The sequence below is a fragment of the Uloborus diversus genome, chromosome 1, assembly GCF_026930045.1.
Source record: "Uloborus diversus isolate 005 chromosome 1, Udiv.v.3.1, whole genome shotgun sequence".
NCBI classification, from domain to species: domain Eukaryota; kingdom Metazoa; phylum Arthropoda; class Arachnida; order Araneae; family Uloboridae; genus Uloborus; species Uloborus diversus.
The window spans coordinates 37,733,712-37,757,722 of NC_072731.1; the positions used below are offsets into that span (position 1 = coordinate 37,733,712).

The 24,011-nt window shown below is 33.9% G+C and overlaps 1 protein-coding gene across 1 annotated transcript in view; it reads right to left on the reverse strand.

Annotated features, from left to right (window-relative positions):
- The window catches only part of LOC129229407 (cell adhesion molecule DSCAM-like), a 92,957-nt gene that overhangs the window by 49,153 nt on the left and 19,793 nt on the right, over nucleotides 1–24,011 (reverse strand). Inside the window, exons 3-4 of the mRNA XM_054863712.1 lie at nucleotides 3,551–3,670; nucleotides 884–1,048 (exon numbers count right to left, since the gene is read on the reverse strand). Coding sequence (XP_054719687.1) covers nucleotides 884–1,048; nucleotides 3,551–3,670 — 285 coding nt within the window. The remainder of the gene's footprint in view (nucleotides 1–883; nucleotides 1,049–3,550; nucleotides 3,671–24,011) is intronic.

Below are 24,011 nucleotides of genomic sequence, written 5' to 3' on the forward strand. Positions count from 1 at the left end.
GGGGGTGGAGAGAAATCAAATTGTATTAGACTTTAGTCACTTTGGCCGGCTTCTTCTCCGAAGAGGGATTGGGCAGGATGAGTCACGGCGCCAGATAATGTTCCGAAGATATTGTCAGGGAAGAAGATGCGAGTCATCAAATGATGAGAAGTGATTTTGAGGAATGGGAGGGAAAGGGTGAGAATTTCTCTCTCTTTCACTCCTGGAAGGGTGTGCAAGTGTCAGATGATCGAACGGTATTACCGGCTGAAAGATTGTTTTCTTCAATTGTTTTAACGAAAGTAGAAAGTTCTGGTTTTAGAAGCATTAAAAACAAAAAAACCTTTGTTTCAGATTTAGAAATCGTTAGAATCTATATACTTGGTAGGGAGTTTCAGCAAAAAATTTATTTTTGCGACTGGAGCACCTAAAAGCAGAGGGGTGCTAAAGTGCTAACACCAAAAACCATACTACTTACAATTTCCCCTCAATTTCCAAAATGAATATAAAGGAATCTTCATAAAAACGTAATTTCATATTACAAAAGTAATAACGCAACACAAAAACTGATTTTTGTAAAAATATGTAGACATGTTTCAACATTTAAATAACGAATTTCCAAAGTTTATAACAACGTAAGGTACAACGTAGGTAAGCACACTAACCTGAAATTTATCTGTTTTTCTAAACAATTACTTGAAATTACGAAGTGAGATTGCACAAAATAAACACAAAATATGTTTAGTTCACAAAGCAAAGTGAAATAAGTCGATCACTATAAGCAATCAGAAGAATTGACTCGTGCAGTAGTTGCAACACAAATGCAAACATTTTAAGTTTTGCGTTGACTGTTTTGATAGGGATCAAATATTGAGTGAGAAAATATTTTTCTTTCCTATCTTACCATGTACGCTTAGTGATACTACTTTCGTTAATCCCTCGCCAATATCATTAGAAGCGTGGCATTCAAATTTCCCGGCATCTTCTGGCTTCACATCAGTGATAATTAGTGAACCGTTATCCGCGATGTGATATCTATCTGCTGTTTTGAGGGTCGAACGAGCCTCTCCTAAAAAGACAAACACAGTAAATGTATTACGTACAGCAAAAAAAAAAAAAGTTAATGCAAAAATACACATACACAAATAATATACAGTGAAACCCAGTTTTTAAGTTTCTCAAGGGAGTGGATTATGGAAACTTGAAATACGTAGAAAGCAAAAATCAAATCGAAAAAAAACCTAAAGGTGGTAAGATTAATCTTTCAAATAGTATAATATCTATATTTTACAAAAAGCATTATTATACGTACCATTTTAAAATCATTTTAAGACATTTTTTTGCGAATCCCGGCAGGGTAAAAGAGTCCGTAATGTGAATTGTTTTTTAGTTACTGAGCTCATTGTGATTGCAGCATCTTTCAGGGTTGAAATACTTTGCAAGTTTTTTTTTTATTTTTTCCTGGTCGTTTTGACAAAGAAAAGTTTTTCACTATGTGTAAGCTCTTCAATGCAATATTGAAAAAAGGTACGGACCATGCTTCCAGTTCTTCTTGTTCGAATGCATCGGCAGACGAAAAGCTTTTATGCAATTTAAAGTCATTTTTTAACAAAGCAAATGATTTCATATTATCCAAAAATGTGTCCTCAAATAATGAGAAAAAAAAGGAAGAACCAGTTTCAAATGCAAAGGAGTATGTGGAATTTCTGCTTTCATGGATTAACTTTCAACAACAAAGATTATCTTTAAAAAGTGGGGGGGGGGGGGAGAAAGGCTCATTTTGGATTTTTTTTTTTTGATCGTCTTACTTTTCAGGGCAAACGTAAAATTCAAGAAATTCCGCGAATAACAGGCTTAGAATACGGATTAAACTAACTATACGGAAAAACTGGGAACTGACAAAAAAAAAAAAAAAAAAAAAGTCAATTCAGCACTTGGTTCGTTATTCTAATCCTTTTCCACAACGGATGATATTTACTACTACATTTTCAAAGAAGATGAAACAAACGCCTCTAGCCAAAATGTGTGACAAGAGAAACACCTGAACAAAGTAAGTATCCACTGAACGCAAAACGTCAAGTATTATTCCAAAAACTTCATTCTTCTCAAGTTGTCAGATAAAATTCCTTTTCGTGTCAAATCTCTGTGGAATCTCCATTGAAGTTCTTTTTTCACCTTTTCTTTGCTTGATTATCCGTCGTTGTAAAAGCTAAAGCCTCTTCTGTCATAACCTCTCTTCAGATAAGCACTCTTATAATGATAAGTCAAAAGGGCTGCCTGATTGCGAAAACAAAACTTGTCTTTGTTTTTCCATCGGAATTGTTATCCAAGTCCGTGCCTAATTGTCAAAAACGTTAAAAAATTCCCGAGTAAATTATTTCTTCATCTAACCCAGATTTTTGTCTTTCAAGCCAAATTGAAAGTAACTTAGGATTCTATCCCAAAAATATCAGTTCCAGAATTTCGCTAATTTTATATAATTGAATGATTGACTTCCATGGGTAAAATCAGAGCGGGAGACGAAAGTATTCGAATGAATATGGGAAATTCGAAGATTTTTTAAGTATTTTATTATTTGATATTCTTAAAATCAATAGTAATTCGTCAAAATTGATTGATCTGAGTTAGGAATATAGTTAAATTTTACGCTCACGCAAAACATATCGTGGTTTAATTTCTTGATCCTGACTAACATTTCCTTATGTACATCAAAACTTCCAAGTTCTTAACAAAATCTCGAAGAAATTTAAACTATTCGTTGATGACCACCATAATGAAAAACGTGTAAACTAATCCGAAAAGGTACCTTTTGGTGTTTCACTGTAGTATGATTCTTTTTAAAATTACATGTTGTTCTGCTATATGTTTTTATTTAAATAAAATCAGAAAAAGCGAAGCCATGACAGGATTGTATCAAAAAATCTTTGTGATTTTTTTCCTCGTAATTTCCTTTTAATTATTATTTTCTTATTTAATTTAGCATCGTAGTTCTTATCTAGAAAAGCACGCATAGTTAGAACATAATATTTTTCTCATTTGACAAGTCATTCCAACACATGGGATATCCTTTGGAATACTATGCTCTAAAAGTGGTCCGCAAGCTACAATTTTAAAATTGCATTTTAAAATGAGTTACATATAATCTTTAAAAAAACGCACTGCAGATAAGTGTAAAGCTTGACATAAAAAATTCAACCACATACACCCATCCAGAAAATTGTGAAAGATAACCAATGCTTAATTATGGCAACCTTTGCTTAAATTTAGCTTCTGTTGTTTCATCCGTCCTGAGACGATTTTATTACAATGGTTCAATTGGGCGATTCTCGAAAAAATGTCCCATGCGTAACACTAAGTTTTTTATTTTTTCCAGCTAAACAAAGCCTTCAAAAAATAATGCTGTGTGGGAATAATACATGCTTTAATGTACTATAAAAGCATAACAGTTAATCCCATATTTAATTAATAGTTACTTGAAAAAAGTAAAAAAAACTTAGCGTTACGCACGGAACATTTTTTCGAGAATTGCCCGATTGATCATCAGGTATAAAATATACAAAGTGTTACTTGCCATCAACTCGAGACCAAGTAATCCTCGGCCTCGGGTGTCCCCTCACTTCACAGTCTAAACTGACTCTTCCTTCGAGGCCAACAGATGAGTCTTGAGGCTCTTTCGTCCACTTTGGAGGAGCTAGAACATGCGGAAAACGCATTTTTACTGGACAGTTTCAAATCTCAGCAAGAGGGAACAATAATAAAAAAATAAATAAATAAATAAAAACTACACACACAAACGGTTCCACAGATCATTACAAACGCAGTCAAGAGTTTTCAAAAGGAGCACACAAAGCCAAAACGTCTGATAAATTTCATATGTATAACAAAAATAGTTCAGACAGGAGTGATAGAAATGCGAATGACAAGCAGACTAAGGGAAACCTTTAGTATTTGTAATTTTCGGATCTTACAGAACTCAAAAAGAAAGAAAGAAAGAATTGATGCACCAGCTAATTTCACAGAGAAATTAATAATCTTTTTCACTAAAATAAAACTACTAGCAGAGCAGTTTGACAAATTTAAAAGGGAAATTGGAAGTTTTTAAAAGGTTGAAAACTATTTCCCTTTGTATATTTCAGGGTGTGTAATAATTCTAAAGACTTGCACAATTTCTTAATTATGCGGTATACAGTTTTTGGATTATGCGATATACATACGCTCATACGAATGTCACGAGGAATGTTTAAAACAGATATTACGGTTGTGCACGCGTTCGGCTCGTTTCCCAAGTGCCGGAAAGAAGAAAAGAAAATCTGGTCAAAATTCATTTAGGGGTGAATGAAATGGAAATGTAGGCCGAAATTTGAGTGAAAAATCTTTCGTGATTACAATACTTCCTTTTTTTAGGACAAAGAAGTAAAAAGAAATGTTCATGAAAACACTATGATCTCCCTCTTTACTTAGGTTACTAAGAAACGCCCCTTTTTTGTATTTAGGACATCACAGTATTGCGCACATTGAAAGCACTCTTCTCTTTATCCCGATGTTGACACTTCAAAACAATCTAGAAACACATTCAAAAACATACTGAAAAATTGATAAACAATTTTTTATGTACCGATGTAAAATCATATTTTCATAAGCGTAAAATGTATTGAAAATATTTTTATTGTTTGTTTCAAGAAGAATCAAATGCTCGCTTGCCAAATGGAAGCTTTCTCTTCCTCAACCTTGTCCGTCTCATATCACTCTGAACTGCGCATGTCTCAACTACTAACGGGATTAATCCCAGCTTTTATCCTTAGAAATTGACAGGAAATGAGTAATCGTGGCAATCCGTACCTCATCCTTTACCAGCGGAAGAATGGAAGGAGAAAAACAAGATTCTCTTAAGAAGAAAGACGTCAAAGATGTCGCACTTCAACAACTATATATCCGATCGCCCACACAGAAGATAAGATTGACCGGCATCAGCAAGTGGTTGTTAATAGCTCGGAAAATCCACAACGCTGAGTGCTTTATCTTTTGAGAATGAAACATTTCGTGTTACAAAAGTGACAGATGTGAAAACGTTTTTACCATTCTCTCATGCTTAGCATTTCCTATATTAACGCCAACGTGTCAGATGTGAAGCAAAAAGCAAGGGCGGACGGATCTAGCTTGTAATTTTGAGAATGGTTAACTCTTTCCTGTCCTCTTCTTTCTGGAGATTTGCCTTACGGAGCTGCAACCCTGGTCATATGTGTAAAATGCTAACTGGAGGATCCATGAGTTCTCTCCCGAAAATGTTTTAAAATTGAAGTTCTAAAATGCAGTTTTTAACTGTATCTAATTAACGTAATGTGGGTCAAGACTTTTTACAACACCTTCCCTTCCACTAGATAAGTAAGACGTAGTAAAAGTTGGCAAAAGTGCAGCAGTTAGAGTAATAATAACTCATAAACTTGAATGTAATGGTGAAAATGTAGTTCATCAAAAATGTGTTTGGCAGCAATTTAATACAAAATGATTAAGATCAGAATGATATAGTACTACAGTGAATGATAGAGTACTACAGTACAATACCAATGTATCGTTCTCTAAAACGTAGGCAGTTATTAATTTATGTAGTTTTCCTTCACCTAAACATTCTAAATCCATTCTAAGAGCTAATTTAATTCAAACTGGCAGCTGTGGCAAAATCTCAAACTTCCTGCAACATTAAATCAGAATTTCGTCTAAGTTGAATGCCATGCAATCATAGGATTTCAATTTCTGTCTGCATTGTGCGACTTTATCTTCCAATTCTCATTAAACTTTTGAAATCATTTAATAATCCGCCCAAATTGAGAATTGGAAAAATTTATTCTATTTGCTCATTCAAACAAAGAGCTGATACGAAATATAAAGTCATTTTCAGCTTATCAATGCCGCCTATCGGTCAACGAACTAATGAGCCTTAATTTGAAACGACCGTTGGTCCAATTTGCGCTTCGAAGAAGAAAGAAATGAAAGAGGCAATTTCGCATCGTCTGCAAGCATCGTTCAACCTCACCCGCAGACGACATAAGGGTGAGAGTGGATGTGATGGAATTTTCATTTCGCCACCGACAGAACATGTCCCTCTTATCAGGGATGGAAAAGATGAGACTTGAATTTTAGGGAATATCTGCATAGTGCAGAAAATTAAAAACTATGTCCAAATATCAAAGAATCATTCAGATTATTCTGTATAGGATTTATACATTACGTTTTCTTCAAATGGGGGTGTTTCCTTCAGTAAAAAGTACTACTTTTAATGACTGAAATTAATAGAATAAGCAAAGAGAAAGAAATAAAATGGAGCTAGAAAGACTTTTGTTTTCCCGGCAGTTGTTTTTTTATTTAATTTTTTCAAGTCCGATTTCGGAAATAAGGCTTGGTGTTTATGACGTCACAAGTGATGTACTTTGGTGCGCTACTCGATGGACACGCTGAATGTTTACATATTGTTAAAAAAAGGTTGCATAAAACAGTAATATTAATAGCAACCATAATGAGAATTTTGAAAGAAGGTTTTTCCGCAGCAAACATGAAATTCATTACTGTTATTGCGCTCTATTTTTTTTATCTTTATCTGATGCCAAAATGTAACGTTCTGCACTGCTGGCATTTTATCACTTGTGATGTCATGCGCAGAAGCGAAAAAAACTAAATTGAAAAATTGAATCTGTGCACCGATTAATATATATATATATTTAAATATTAAACTTTGTTATTTTAAAAAAAGGTCAAATCCTATGTCTTTAAACAAGCTTTTCAGAAAAAAAAAACTTAAAATTTCGGAAATTCACCCAATTGTGACTTACAAAAAAAGACAGGAACAATATTTCCTTAAGGTCATATTTCTTTAATGACGGAGTTTATCAAGAAGATACCCATAAAAAATTGTTAAAATAACGAGCATGGTGATAAATTGCTCTGGTTGTTGAGCTGTAAGGAGTAGACAGAGCACTTTGTGCACCTACATATAAAAACGTACCCTTGATGCAAAAAGTGTTTATATTTATCAAAGTCTAACAGGATACGCGATTATTATTATTTTTTTTTTTTTGGTAGCTTCGATTATTTTCCCAATAATGAAATCTACTCTTTTTTTTTAAAAAAAAGAGGGAAAGTAAATAGTTTCAATTAAAACTCTTTTCTCAATTCGACAACAGAATGAACTAGTTAAATTGCAATCCTTGGATGGAATGACTGAGTTGGCGGTGTATTTCATCTAGTTACGGATTTTTCAGTTATAAATGCATACATCTTAATCATGGTCACAAATATCAATTTAAAATATTGAAATAATAGGAAAAAGTATCTTTTAATGCTCTCAGCTTGTAGTACAAAATTGAATGAAATACTAATATTTTAACAGAGGAAAACATTTACAAGTTTTCGATCTATTTTTTTAATAACTAGAAAATTGCCCGTCAAGATCTGACGGGTGTAAATTGCTTCCACATTTGCACAAGGGAAATTGTTTAGTGATATTTTTGGTGATTTAAAGTTTTGAGTCATTTTTGGTGACTTTTTGGTTATAACTTTGGTAAGTTAAATTTCAACTATAAGTTGAAATTTTATTTTTGACTCCAGTGGATGAACCCTAAACACCAGTACATAGAGTCAATGATTGACAACTTTTTCGTTTCTTCATTTTCCTAAAATGACAATCTTACCAGTACAACAGTTAAGTTTTCGGACCCAGGTTAGTCTCGTCAAAATTTTTCAGATTTCCTGCATGTCAAACATTTCCAAAAAAAAAATGTTGTCAAATTATAAATAACTTACTGAATTTTTGGTGCTTCAACAATGAAATAATGCTATCAAGCATGCTATGGCGCGAGTTCCATTGTTGGTGACGTCAGAGTGTTACTCGAATAGTGATTTTGGCTATTCAGGATGAAAATTTTAAGTCCTGAATCTCTATTTACTAATAATGGCTGGGGAATAACGCGTTCCACAGTTGAATCATACAACTATGTCAATAATTAAATGACCTTCCAGATTATTCGTTCTTCATTTATCGTAGAATTTTAAATGAGGGAAACCCGAAAACAGAACAAAACTTTTAATTTCTACACTCTTAAGAGTATAAGTTATTCTAAAAATCAAGATCTCTGGGTGTGAGTTTGTTTGTGCTATGTAAATCTTAAAAGAGTAAATATTAAATCAGGAGGCTCTTCAATTCAAAAATTCGAATAGGTTTTATTGTTGTTAATGTTGTTACTTTTCCCGTTTAAAAACTTTCTTTAGTATTTATATGAAGAAGGAATATATTAAATAAATATTTTAGTATTATAGAGCATCAACTCAAACTAGCGATTAATTGCGTCTCCTCATGTGTACTGGTTCAGACCACACCAGAGTGTGCATGTTTTGTTGCGATATTGCAGGGGTCAGGTCTCTTCAATATTTTCATGTATTTCAAAATTCAAACGTTTTGGGAAAAAAAACTTGTTTATTCACGGCACAATTTTGTATACCGAACAGAAGAGCATACGGGTGAAGATGGTGCTTTTTTGGAAAACGAAAGTTAAAAAAAAAAGTTAACAAAAAAAAAAAAAAAAAAAAAACCCGCGATAAGTTGTTTTTACAGGATACATTTCACTAATTTATGTCATAAACAATATAAATAAATTTTATAAGCATTCCTATCACCTCCTAAACACTGAATGTTAGAGGTTGTAGCTAGACGCCTAGATTTAATCGTTAGTAGAGGGAAAATTCATGGGCGCAACTTCAATGCGCCCCAGACAAAAATGCAACAATGTAATATCTCGCCCAGATGACATCATTGAACGGAGTCATGTGACAGAAAACTTCTTGGCATTCTGCCAAACGATGAAGTGGTTCGGACAACACGAAAGGTTGCAAGGTTTTGCTCATTATCGCGTGAAATTGGCGCTTCTTAATCGATTTAGCCCGTGTTTCTCACAAGGGAATATTAAAAGAATACTACAGCAAGGCCTGCCATTTAGGACGGTCTGTAGGGGGCAATTATTCCCCCTCCCTTGGCTATCAGAAACTAATGTATTTCCGTATATGTGGGAATGGTTTCTGTCTTTTTTCGAAAAATATGCATTGCACATCCCTTTGCTCATCATCCTCTTTAAGAAATCAAAATGACGAACCAGAACATATACGATCAGAACTGAGAAGGGACCCTGAAAGAAAACAATGATTATAACTTAGTTTTATTTACTATTGACAAAAATGAAAGGGAACCTGATGCTCGATTTAAATGGGGCCCCGTTATAAATGTGGGGACTATGATTTATCCTTGTTTGTTGTTGTTTGGCACTGAGTTATATTTCAACTGGAGGGCCGTCTGAGCAGTCCATTTTCTTCAGCTATTACCGTTCGCAATAAAAAAAAAAACTCTTCTCACTGTAAAGGATCTCAACAATTAACAGTCATAATTATTTAGTATTAGGCACTCAATTGGCCAAGAAATTTTATTTTTAATTCCATCCCCTTTTCGTTTACAGGAGTGTAAAAGTGTCTTTTTTTCTCATTTTTCTGGTTTTTGAGGCGCTGTGAACTATAAAGGGTAAATAAACACACAAATACAGTTAGATTTTCTCATTAGTGTGATTTCAGTAATTATTTTTTGCCATATTCCGTTTTGTGTTTTTGTCGTCCAAACGAATTATCGCCATTTTGAAGTTAGTAAAAATGTTGCACTTGACCTTGAAATTTAACCTGTTGCCATTATTTTAGTTCTTAAGTTACAGCTATATAACTCAGCTTGTGAGACTATTGCATTACGTGCATTATTATTATTTTTTTTTACCAAATGTAAAAAATTGCCATAAATGTAATTCAAATAAATTTGGGTCAAAACGCAAAGATCTACATGTCCCATTTTTGACTATGAAAACGACTTTTAATAACTACTAAAAACTTAAAGTTAAAGATTAGAGAAAAATTAAAAGTGGTTTTAAACATCTTTCATGTGAAGCTTTTAGGAATAGGCGTTTCAGAAAAGTTAAAAGTGGTTGCACGATGCCATCCGATGAATTTACCCACATACTTTTTCAATAAGTTGAAAAATAGAATTATTTTGTGCTAGTTTCTCGACAGTGAAATTTGACGTAAGGAATGTGCCGTGTATGAACGAACGGGTCTAAAAGGCGACTCCTTAAAATGAACGGTGCAGTACGACCTTTTGAAAATGAACGGTGATATTTATCTATAGTTCTCTCTTATTTATTTATTTTTTAAATGTCTTTTGACATAGCTTTCATGCTATAAGCAATCAATATAATTTCTTGTTTTCTTTTCATTTGAGACTATACTATACTTGGAGAAAAGATATTTCTATTTAGAAACAATGCAGCATTTCACATAAGTTAAAATCTTGTTTTGTTTTTATGTTTTTCTTTAACATTGAATAGGTTTTATGGCTCGGTATTCGGTGATTTAAAAAAAATAAAAATCTGAGGTCACTTCAGCTTAATATTTTTGTTAAAAAAAGTTCAATTATCCCATTTTATACCATGCTAGAAACAAAACTGCGGCTTTTAGAATGAAAAACAGATGAACAGGTCTTACCTGGTCGTCACTCGGTAACCAAAAAATATCTTACAAAATGAGCTACAAGTGCTTCATACATCTAAATCTAAGTAAAATATTTCTTGATTTAGCTTTATCGGCATATTTTTTTGCTGTGAGGTAATTTTACGCGAATTTCCTTAAAACAAGGGTTCCCAAACTTTTCTGACGCGATGCACGCTTTGAAGAATTTGATTTCTCTCACGGCACCCCAGTCTATCTCTATAATGTATTCGTACGTGGGTACTTGGCAGCTTGGCACCCCTTGCCTCTCTCTGAGGCACCCCAGGAAGACGGTGCACCCAGTTTAAGAACCCCTGCCTTAACAGATTATTACTGATTCAATGAAATATTTTTAATGTACCTAAGCAACTATCGCAAGGAGGTCACTTGCAACTTTTTTCAATGAACGAGTTCAACGTACGGGTTAAAATATGAACGATCCCCCCCCGTTACCATTAGAATGAACGACATTATCCATCTCTACTACGTTTATTGTCATTGGGGGGAAGAGGGATTATTAATGCTTTTTCAAAGACAACTATAATGCTAGAATTCGTTTTTAAATACTAAATGTCAGGGTTTTTTATGTGGGCAATTCTACGACTAGGTGACGTCAGCAGCCGTAGAGCAAAACAGTAAGTATTTTATAATATTAAGCGCAAAATATAAGTTGTGCAAACGATCTTTTTTTCTGGATTATTTATATTTTTTAAGCTAAATGTAATGGTTTAATTATTTCTCGAAATACATTTCGGTTGATTTTAAAAAATTAGTAAAAAACACTATAACTGACAGGCATTTTAAACATTAGTATGTCAGTCAGTTACTATGCTTTTGATATTGTTTTTAAAAACCATCCAAAATGTATTTCAAGAATTAAATTACGTCGGATTTCGACTTACGCGAGGGATGCGTTCCAAGACTCCTCGTGTAAGTCGAAATTTTGCATTGTGGAAATGTGTTGTGTATATGATTTATTTTTATTAACATACCCAATCATTTTCGACATTTTTAATCTTTCAAACTGTTTTAGACTATTTTAACTATATATTACCGTTTCTTACATAAAGAGTTGAATTTTTTCCGTATTTCCCCCCCCCCCAAAAAAAGCTGCATTGTTAAACATAAAATACCGTTATTATGCACAAAATCAATGATCAATGGGACAGAGGGACATAAAAATAAAACAGTACGGTACGTATAGAGTATGTAGTAATAATAAAGAACTGCACTGTCAGAATGCTATACAGTAGATACAAGATAATGATTTATGCTGCAAAATCTCTGATAGTCATTCTAATATATGTTTAAACACTGTAGCTTCGCATTTACTTTTATAACATTTACATGTATGGTAACACCACCCCTCTTTCAGGGTCTATAATCTACAATACAAGAGCAGATTCCAATTTCATATTGTTTGCATTTTGCTGAAAAACTACTCTGCGAGCTTCATATTAAAAACTAAGGTCTGGAGCTCTGGACTCATACGGATTTCCTTTTCTCTTGACTTTTAATTATACGTATGAAAGATTCACTCGTACCTAATTGTCGTGCTACCTTCGACCCACTTTCTAGTTCTTCAAGCGTATCAAGAATCTTTGCTTTTTCTTAAATTGTCGAAAACTTTCGCTTTTTGTTTCCATCTTCAAACTTCACATGAAACAGCGTGCCTAGGTGCCACAATACTTCATCACCTTTCATATTTAGATTAAATAAACGAAAAATGAGGAGTGATGATATATATACACTAATAAAGCAATGTTAGTAGTGTGGTGTGTGGGAATTTGTGCAGTCAGTGATGCTGAAAGGATGAAAGTACATTTACGAAGTCAATGTTTAGTAGTCAATAACAAAGCCGAAACTTAGCATCACAATTCTTTTCCAAATATTTCGTGTTGAGAGCGAGAAATTCGCTTCAGCTCTAAATTTCGCTGCTCCTGAAAAACTCGCGTTATAGCCATTTCGCGTAAGTCGGATCGCGCTGTAGCGGGAGTTGACTGTATACCATTAAACTGAGCTTAAAAACTACAAAAATCCCGGAGAAAAGAACGTGTGCACAACATATATTTTGCGTTGAATGTTCAAAAATACAATTTTTTTTTTTTGTTAGCCAGTTTCCCGTGGAATTGCCCAAATAAATAGATATTTGCAATGTTCAGGAATGAGGCAATTACAACGACGTTTCTCAAAAAAGTAAAAAAAGAAAAATATTGGAATTTATTTGATCTCTATCTACACTCATGTCCATAAATGAAGGGTAATTCAGAATAACACACAAATTGAACTCTAAAATAAAAATTTCACCTGTAGAATTATCACACACATCTTGAAGAAAAATATGCAAATTACAGGAAACCACCAGATGGCGCGGATAGTACGTCACAATGACGAGAGTGTAAGAGAGGGGTATATAAGAAATGGTGTTAAAGAAGTAAAATTGTTCACAAGCGCTTTAAAAGCCTTTCAATGCAAAAACCGCATAGTTATGACACAAAGGAAGCATTTGGATGATTTTTTACGTGGTAGAATTTTCGGACGACTGGAATGTGAACGTACCTAGCTGGAAATATCCGAGGAACTTGGAATCGCCCGGAGTGTCATCTCCAGGCTTTGGCAACGATTCCGAGACGATGGTAATGTCAGTAGATGTTACAGCACAGGTCGCCTCCGAGTTACAACGCCTAAAGCACTCGATCCGGATACAGGGCTTTAACAACGCCGAATGAGGACCGGTACAGTGAAACCTGTGTAAGTTGACCACTCGCGGTGCATACTTTGGTGGTTAACTTAGACAGATGGTCAACTTATAAAGAGCAGTAATGATTTTTTTTTTGTCATTTCTAGCACCATGTATTCATTTTTTGAGTAATTCACCCTTATTCTTTCTGTTCAACTCATTTTCATTGTTTAACATTATTGAAAGTGAAACAATAATTAAAAATACTATTCAAATATTTTTTTACTTTTTTCCTTGTTTTCAACTGTAATTTTAGAAATTCCATATGTGCCGGCTAATTTTCTCTGGCTTTCTCCATTTTCAATTAATTTTAATATAATATTTCATACTTTTTATTAATCTCAAGTTCAAATAACTTTCTTTTTCAAGCCTCTTTTTGTACAACTTATAGCACAAAGAGCAATAAGCGCGACTCTCCCAGTTCATAAAGGCAAAATTAAAATGTCCTATCTCTTAATCTCTTCCACTAGAAATATTTAACTTTACTTATTAGCAGGCGTACATCTGCGTACCGCAGAGCGAGGGGCTCGCGTCCTTAAAAGGGCTAACGGCCCTAGAAATTGAAGAAAAAAATAGAAAAAAACTAGCACTAAGACTTATTCACTTTACAAATAGACACTGCTGGCCACTAGGGAGGTGCCCTACATATTTTGTTGCAGGGGGCTCAAAATGTATAGATCCTGGCCTGCGCTTTTTAGCACAATTCCTGTGTTGCCACAACATATTGCAACTGAAAGAAAAGACTTTGAACTTTTCTACTGACACCTATTTTCATTGAACAGAGTACAAAAAGCTATTTCAAATAGAACAACAAATGAAAAACAAGTTTGGAGAATAAAGACCAGCATAAGCTTTATGCTGCTGTTTAGTTAGTAAAATGCTAGTGTCTAATCAAAGCATTAACAAAATTTTTGGAAAGCTATCAAAAAAATAAATAATAATAATAATAATAATAATAAATAAATAATAAAATAAAATAATTTGCTGAAGAAAGTTTAAAAAAATAAACCAAGTGGTCAACTTACAAAGGGTTTTTTGAAATACTTCAAACCAAATTTGGCGTACATTAGTGGGCAAGATAGACAGGTGGTCAAGATAGAGAGGTGGTCAAGTTAGAGAGGTTTTCCTTTATTATATGAGATAGGACTAATTCCGTTCCTGACAAAAGTGGTCAACATAGACAGGTGGTCAACTTACAAGGGTTGTCAACTTTACAGGTTTTACTGTATTTGGCAGTTACTGCCAACAGAAACAGACGGAGCCTGTTGTCAGCTCTCTTCAGCTACCGGTACGACAGTTTCAAGGCAGACCGTGTACAGACGCTTAGGGCACATTGGTCTATATATATGCTCGTAGGCCTGTCAGATGTGTTCCACTTACGTAAACTCAATGTCGCCTGCGATTAGCCTGGAGTAGAGAGCGCACACCGTAACAGTGGTCTTGTGCGATGTTTTTCGACGATTCCAGGTTTAGTTTGCAGTTTGATTCTCGTCGGACTTTCATATGGAGAGCACCAGGTACCCGTTACTACCAAGAGAACACCATTGAACGATACCGTTATGGTGGTGCAGTATGGCTCGTTTGAGGAGGAATTATTATTCTTGGTTCCATAACTGACCTGCATGTTCAGAGTGTAACGATGACAGGCCACATCTATCGGAATGTCATTCTGGAACAACATGCACGTTTGTTTCGGCGCGCCATGGGTGTTGAATTTCTGCTTATGGATGACAACGCCCATCCTCGCCGTGCAAACATTGTAGACGAATGCCTTTAATTGGAGGATATCACCCGTGTGAATTAGCCAGCATACTCACCGGACTTGAATCCAATAGAACATACATGTGTGGGACATGATTGGCCGACGAATTGCAGCCCGTCAATCCCCTCTTACATGTCTACCGGAACTTCGGAAAGCATTGCTCGATGAGTGGTGTAATATTCCCCAAGATCACATTGATAATTTGATACACAGCATGCCTATGCGTTGTACGGCCTGTATTGCATCGTCCGGGAGACATTCTCCGTATTAACCATCATACCAACCACGTTATACTGTTTTTTGTAAATAATTTCTTTTTTGAAATTTGCTCCAGGGAGTAAAAATCGCAATTTTTATCAATTATGTCAAACATATGGCATCTTTTTTGCTCTTTACATTTTGTTTAATAAATAGACTTTACAAATAAGACAAATTTGTTTTGTTTTTGTCTCTTTCTTTGCCTGAACTTTATTATCCTTAATTTATGGACATGAGTGTAGTATGTGATGCCATCAAAATATTTTCAATATGCTTTCCGGATACAAATAAGCATTGCGCCGAGCAATTAGTCGATATCACTTTCCTTGCAGGTGCTTAGCGGAACCTTTGACATTTTGCGCGAAAACGAAGTTTCTCTCTCTCTCTCTCTCTGTCATGACCGTAAACAGCTAATATTCGCTGACAAACTCCTGTTTTAATTGAACAGGAAGACATAAGGCATAATATGAAGATTCAAATCGAAAAGGATCTTACAAAAGACAGGGTTGTGATAATTAGGGTTATTTTCAGAAGCGCCACAGTAGGAGGTCACAGGAGGGTGCGGTGAATTCCCAAAAATTTTGTCTGACGATGCGGTTTGTTTGGAGCATTAAAAAAATGCAATTTTTCAAAAAAAAAAAAAAAAAGAAAGAAAAAATAAAATAAATAAATAAAATAAATAAATAAAAATAAAAATAAATAAGTAAATAAATAAAAATAATAATAATGATGCTTTATATCATTCGGCAAAATTTTGAGTTTCATTGTCAAATCGAAAATGTCGCTCCTTTCAAAAATTTAAGTTCGGGGTACCTCTGAATGTTTTATTTATTTAAGTATAGTTAACACTAAATAGACAGAAAAAACTAATGACTCTTTGACACGCATGTTTGTGACAGGTGGGGTAAAGCGGTCATAAAATCGTAGGTTTTCAACTTAAGTGGATAATAAATTCAATAAATTCTTTACAACTTTTTTTGTTGTTATTTTGCATTGCATTATTAAAGAACACGGTACATTGAATTTTAGGGAAAAAATACTGATTTAAATAATTTAATAACACCTTCTTTTCCCTATGTATTTAGGAACACTATGGAATAAAGTGGTCATAGTTAAAAATATATGCAAAACTATTATAAATAACTCTAATATTTGTATATTTTGTTTATTTTCACAAGAGTTTAAACTCACCCTGTATACTTGTATATCATATGCTTGTATGTAAATGTCTACTCGAGTACGTACGCGTATATACGTGTTTATCTGAGTATATACGTGTTCGTATATATACGAGTATAAGCGAGCATATACGTATATAGTCGAATGTATATTTGTATAGATAAAAAATATTTGCGGACACCCATATATGTATTTATTGGCGCATTTATATGAATACGTCTATTTACGTGCCTACACGAGTGTAAATGCGTATGCATACACTCGTATATTTAACCGTAAAACCTGTAACAATAATACACATTAATGTGAAATTAATATTTAATTCATATTTGCCTAATATTTAAAGATTAAGTGACATTAGAAGAACAATATTCGTTTTTAATCCTAATATTATGACCACTTTACCCCATCTTACTTGAATTGTTCTAAAAACTGATCTAAAATAGATTCAGCTAACTGCTAATGAGCAAGAGTTCTTGAAGCATGTAGGAACCGTCCTGTGCAGTCAATCTGTTCATAATTCCAACAAACAAAATTTCCTAAGGAAGTTAAAGAGGTGTTTATATTTTAAAATTTTTCATGATCGCACAAAATATTTTTTTTGTACCAAAGAAAATTTTGGCAGTTGTAAAATTTTGCATTCAAAATGTATTTTTTAACTGCCTTACTCTAAAACTTTCACATTCATTCGAACATTTAATTCCAAGCTACAGTCATTTATTTGACGTATGACCACTTTACCCCTTTGACCACTTTCCCCCACCAGCTCATCAAGAAAAATGCGCTTTAAAAGAGAGGCCAGTGAGTTTAGTTCCTGAACGGAAATGAGGGAAACCAAGTCTTAAGAAAACCAGTAACTACGTTCAAATTTTAAATAGGGTTTAGAATACAATATACTATCAAAAATATTAAAAAACGGACTCTTATTTTTATTTCTTAAAGAAAGACATGAACTTCTTTATTGACGAAAGTGATTTCGCTGGCATTAAACTATATTTAAAAATGCTATTGTGTGCATTGAGTACATGGACCTAGCTTTAAAAACACAAAATAAATCTTCAACATATATACAAAAAAAAAAAAAAAAAAAAACATGTTTGATTTATGGTTTGAAAAATGTTCTACTTCTTGGTAAGCAAATCGTGCTACTTTGTAAGCAAACCGATGCAACAGAACTATTTGCATGAAATTGATCCCAATAGCCAACTGAGTTTACGTGCTTTGATTGAAACAAGAAGCTTTTGCCAATATCGGATGTTGAAGGAAACATTATGCTCCAAAAAAAGGGGAGGAGAGGTATAAAAGTGTATATTTTGTGCAAAATGTAGAAGGGAAAATATTTTTCTTTTTCACTTTTTGCAGACGAAACATGACCCAGGCAAGGGGCATTTTTCCATTTAGTTGACTAGCAATGTATTTTTTATTTCTTCTATAACTGCTGAATAGATTTTAAAGTTAAAAACAAGCATTTTAACTTGGTGTAAATATCAAAAAGATCCTGTAAATTCATTTTCTATCACCTCTCTGAAGTTAAAAACACTTGAATAAAACTTTAGGTAGCAACTATTTTTGACATGCGCTCATTAATTTCGCTCTTGTTTGTATAAATATTTTTCTGTAAATCCTTATTGCAACTACTTATTGCCTTGAGTATATTTAATCTTTCAGTAAGACATTTTACTTTATGCCTAAAGAGCTTTTTTGTTTACTTACAGAGGTCTGTATGACAATGTCCTGTAACAAGTGAACCCACTCAAATATCATTCACCGACTGGAATACAAATTTTGCACATTAATCGAAAATTAGAAATATTAAATCCGTGGTTTTTTTTTCGGGTTTTTTTTATCGGCAATAAACTTTTTTAACCAGGCAATATTTACCCCTAAATATTGGATTATCGGGATATTAGAGGGTTCAATTCATGGTGCGAACCAAAAGTAATGAGTCGTACTTTATACTGACGCATGCACGGCACACCCTGCAGCTCGCTCCGCTTGACAGCAACGGTGGTAGGAGTTGTTGGCTTTACAGCGCAACGCAGGTCAGTTGCCTCCCAGCTTTCGGAGCGGCACCATCGGAATTAACAAGTAATCCCTATACGGTGATTCGTGACACGGCGATATGAAAAGTTCGCCAGAGCAACGCAAAGAGATTAAATTATGCTTCTGGTTTCCTTCCCAAACGTTCGCAATGCTTCAACAGGAGGCGCTTGGGACTGAGTGTCTGTCCTATTCACAAGTAGTAAAATGGCGCGAGGCTTTTTGTAAGGCCAGGAAGTGGTGACTGATGAAACCATGTCCGGCCGCCCGTTCTCGACCCGTACTGACGTAAATTTGCAACGAATATCTGAAGCTTTGAACACTGACTGGTGTTTGAGTTTCTACCAAGTAGCAAAAGCCCTGGACTTATCGGAAACAACGGTATAACTCATTGCTATGGAGAAGTTGCACATGCGGAAAGTCTGCGCAAAACTTGTGTCGAGAGTTCTGACTGAAAAAGGTCCGAGTCAACGCTCCCGTGTTGCCCTAGCCTTTCTACAGTCCAGGGTTGTGGCCTCCTGACTTCTTTTTGTTTCCACTATTAAAATCAGCGCCGAAAAGGAAACGTGTCAACTCCATCGAGGACATCCAAGCACATGTCAAGGCAGCCCTTGCAGATACCTCGAAATAGGACAAAAGGGATGCCTTTGAATCCTGAAAAAGTGGCTACAGAAGTACATTGTTGTAGGAGGTACCTATTTTTAAGACTATGAGGCAGTTGTACCGATCAGCTCAATAAACCTGTCTTTTTAAATGAAGGCTCATTACTTTTGGATCGCACCATGTATATTCTTTTTTTTAAATTACAAAATTCGTGTAATGCTTGATAATTCGAAAAAATTGAACGAACTCAAGTTGACGTGTTTCAGGATTTTTCTGCAAGTACTATATATATAAGGGCAAGTTATCCTTTCCGTTGAAAACCCCTTTGCGTGAAGATTTGTTGCAACCTTTTATAGTCTTGGATCTGACAACACTTCTGGAAGAAAATATGAGCAGGGAGATTTTTTTTCTTTTTTAAAAATGTTCAGTAGGTGTCCTAGAAAGTATTTTAGGCTTGAGTGGACATTTTTTAGCAATGACGCCGACGTCATCAAAGATGGCGGTCGCGGGCTCTCGTAAATGCTTATAGCTATTGTAATATTGGGCCGATTTGTATAAAAATTTTGTCAATATGATGCATTCAGTGATTTTAAGGTGAACAGCAATGTGTTATAACTCCTGCTATAAAGAGCAAAATGATTTTAAAAATCTTTTATTTTGCTTCAATTACTTCATTATTTCAATTACTTGCATTATTGTAATAATTACCACAAATAAAAGATAATTATATACCAATAAAACACTCATTATTGCAATGAATAATGGATAATTAGATGCTAAGAAACATTCATTACTGTAATGATTACGAAGAATAGAGAATAATAAAAGACTTCGTTTGTAAAACTTCCAGGTAATGAATTCTTTTCCATTTAGACTTATTCGAAGAAGACTCTTGCGAAGGATGGTTTACCTTTATAAATAGCACTTTCAGAAAAATCCTAAAACACGTCAACTATATTTATTTATTTGAATTTTCAACCATTACCCAAATTTTTGTAACTAAAATTTAAAAGAAAATAATATATTGCGTTATTTAATGTCAATAATACAATACTCAGGGGAAAATATCATCCAATTAAAAGTTTTTTTATTGCCGTATATAAAAAAAAATAATAATAAGACACGGGTTCAATATTTTGAAGTGTTCTGTCGAGGTGCAAAAAATTTAGTCCAATCGTGGAGTGACACTTGGGCAAAGTTATTGTCTTGTAAGTGTACATCTACCTTTTTTTCTAGCCGAAATTTTGACGTTTTCAGAAGCTATTATCCAGCTCAAATCATTCCTTTATTTAGATATTTTTTTCAGACATAACATATTATTAACATCTGTAGCTGATATAGCTACAACCATAAATTCATTTGATTTCATTAAATTATTATTTTTTCTTTCCTAAAGTGAACTTTTCATGTTTAAATAAAGTTAAACTTCTTATTTACCCACAAATATTATACAAAAGATCGAAAATGTAATCTAAAACATGATTTCAAATGTTAATTGATTCCAAAAAGGAAAAAAACATAAATATTAGTTTTTATAGAACTTTAACACAAAAAAGGATAATTTATCTGCAATCAGAGTTAACACTATCGATTCCTGATTAAGTTTGAATACTTTTTACATTTTCAAGTACAAAATTATAGGGGTAAATTTTTTTTGTAAGTAAATGTCATTTTTGGAAGAAGTATAGTTTATGTATCAAGTTTCACCTTATATCTCCTTAAATACAAATACTAGTGATTTAAAAAGAGTTTGAGCAAACGCAAGAAATTCCGTCGCGCTTCTGGCCACTTGCTGCTGAAAAAAATTTTTAGTTTTCAAATATAACCGTTAGGTATTGAGTTCCTGGAAAAAAACCTCATTTTTTAAAATGTTTCTAAAACCTGTTAAACTCAAAAGTGGGAGCTCTCCTTTTCAGAAAAGTAGTACTCAGTAGTAAAAAATCAAAAATTTTAAAATTGGCGTCGAAAAAAAAAAAAAAAAAACGGATTTCCAAATGGTGATTATCGTCTCAAATAAAATATGATCAAAAAAAAAAAAAAAAAAAGAAAGAAAAAGAAAAAGAACCTATCAAAATATCTCTCATTATATCGGAGAGAAATCAATTTGAAATTTTTGCCGAAAATCGCAACTGAGAAATGGCATCCAGTGTGCAGTCCTCGGCGGGTATTTTTTGGGCCATTAACTTTTGGGAAAAACAATTTTACCCGTTTCTTACTTTTTTCAGTACTTTAGCATAAGTTAAATTCAAAAACTTCCGAGACTATGAAGGCGAACCCCTTGCCTGAACTGACATGGATGCCCTGTTCAAAATTGAATAAAACTTGTTCAAATGAGAAAGTTGACTTATGGAAATGAGGTGTCCTCTTTGAGATCTTTCAAAAAAAAAAAAAAATTTTTTTTTTCATTGGAAATAGACTATTTTCTCAAAATTTATTAGAAGGGAACAGACAGGTAGACCAACAGAACACGCATTCCCTATTTCAAAGCATTGCTTACAAATTTGTTACTGGTCAATATTTATTAAATCAAATATTGTTATTTATGTACAAATCTTTTTGCGACGTTTTAACAATAGAATAACTCTTCTTTCATGTTTTTATTCCCACTTTTTCTGCACACTTGAACGGGAAGTAGGCTCAAAAGAAGATTTGTATAGTGAGAAAAACTGAGAAAAGAAATGTTTATTAATTCCGTACAAAACTGGAAAAGAAAAATGTATTTTTGTAAATTTCACGTAATATGCTCTTAACTACTTAATTCAATCGAATATATTTAACAATTTTTACCTTGATATTGTGAAAGTATTGGAAAGCTCATGCCCTATTTCCACATTACTGGAAATTTTCTAATGAATTTTTTTTTTCAGATAAGTTTCGAAATTTAAGTAATTTTAAAGCCGTTGGAAATTTAGAATCATTCTAATAATACTTGGATTGTTGTTTTAAAATGGCTCCTTCTTTAATTGTATTTCAACATGAACGGCTGATTAAAATGTTTCAATGCCAGGTAGTGAGAAAACATTAAAGAAATACCAGCCAAATATGCGAAATTCTCTACTACGGCATCTGTTTGGGGTATGAATATTGAAGACATTGAACAAACTGTACGTGCTTGGCGACTTTTTGGCGCCGTTGCCCTAGCAACCCCTCCGCAGAATGCCATGACCGCATCTCTTCCTCGGTCCGTGGCTACGCCTTCTTACGATGACATTTTACTACGGCATCTCCATGTGCTGTTGGCTGAGACGGATCATTACGGATGAGAAGAAGATTCTTTTTCTGCCGTCCATCCCCCCCACCCCAATTTTTCCAGGGAAAAAAAACAAAAACGATTGGGTACTGAATTAAGGGTCCTGGGCACGGATGTCGTTTTCTTTGGGAGCGGAATCATTTGCCACCGCAGGATTCGGAACTTCCATTCAGCTGGAGAGGATTTGAGGATTGGGTCATTCGAATTCTGAGGATGGCTGACTCTTGAGAAGGGATCGCTTTCTAATTTGCCGAAATGGGCGGAGGGATGCCTAGCATAATTTTTCTGCTCAATTTAGATGATTAACATGGGACAGAATAGCTTCTTCCTTCCCTTCTTTTCTTCCCTTTTTGTACCTTCCTATTTTTTTTTTTTTTTTTTTGATACAGTACTTAATAAGAACAATATACAATGGTTTTACTTCATAATTTCAAACTCATTAGCCAAATTGAATTTTTCAGTATGGAATACATTCTATAAGAGGAAAGAAAATAGAAACCACTTACTAAATTTCTAACGGATTGCACTTTTATTTAACAGATATTTGATAGTTCATTTACCTTTTGGTTTAACACTGAGAAATCATCAAACTGACATCATAATTACCATAATCTGTTCTAAATAACGGCGAGTCTGACATGCCACAAACATCACACAGCTTTTTTTTAATTGCATTTTTTAGGGACATAATATTTTATGCATATCCATAAAATCACACTCATTGTCGTTAAAAAATTAGTTTTAAAGGTGATGCACGAATGCAATATTCCCAGCTGATAGTCACAAAATTATAATGTTTTTGATAAATACAAAAATCGCTTTTGTGAATGCTGCATGAAACGCATGTGTGTTTCAAATGATTCTGCAACAATGAGCTCCCATTAATGACTTGAAAATCACATTCGTAATCACCTAAATCATTGAGCGATATTATGTCACGAACCGCTTCTACTACACTTAAAATAATTTTGGATAATCTGATCCCCCATTAATGACTTTAGCATCGTAGTAACAATTTTTAAAATGCGACATTACCTTTCTCATTTGATGATTTAATAAATTAATTTTGAAAAATGACCACCCATTAATGACCGTTTATGAGTAACTTAGATGTCAATGAATGATATAAGATTCCTCTCAAAACTAGTGATTGCAATACCGGACCGAAAATAAGAATACCGGTAGTCGGTATTTTTTAAAACGTGGTAACGGAATACCGGTACTAATACCAAATATACTAGAAATTCCTCAAAAATGAATCAAAAGCATATTGTTTTATTGCCATACTTCATTATTTTATTGTGAACAAACATAAAATGAAGGAACAACTGTAATAACAGGAAATCCATGATAGCAAGAAACTGAATGCATCTATTGAACTGTCACTTCGAAAAATATTGTTATTGAATTCACGCTGTTCGGCGGTATAGTTGATAATGTGCGATAACATGTCCTGTAATTGCCTCAACATCTTTCATCTTCAAATAGTTCGAACTTATGCGCGCTGGTTTTGGATATATCTTCGCGTGCGCGCGCGCGTGTGAGTGAGTGTTTTTTTTTTCTATTGTGTGTAATTTTTTTAATAGCTCGATGTACTTTTTAAGAAACGATTCTTTCTCAAAATTAATATCATATTT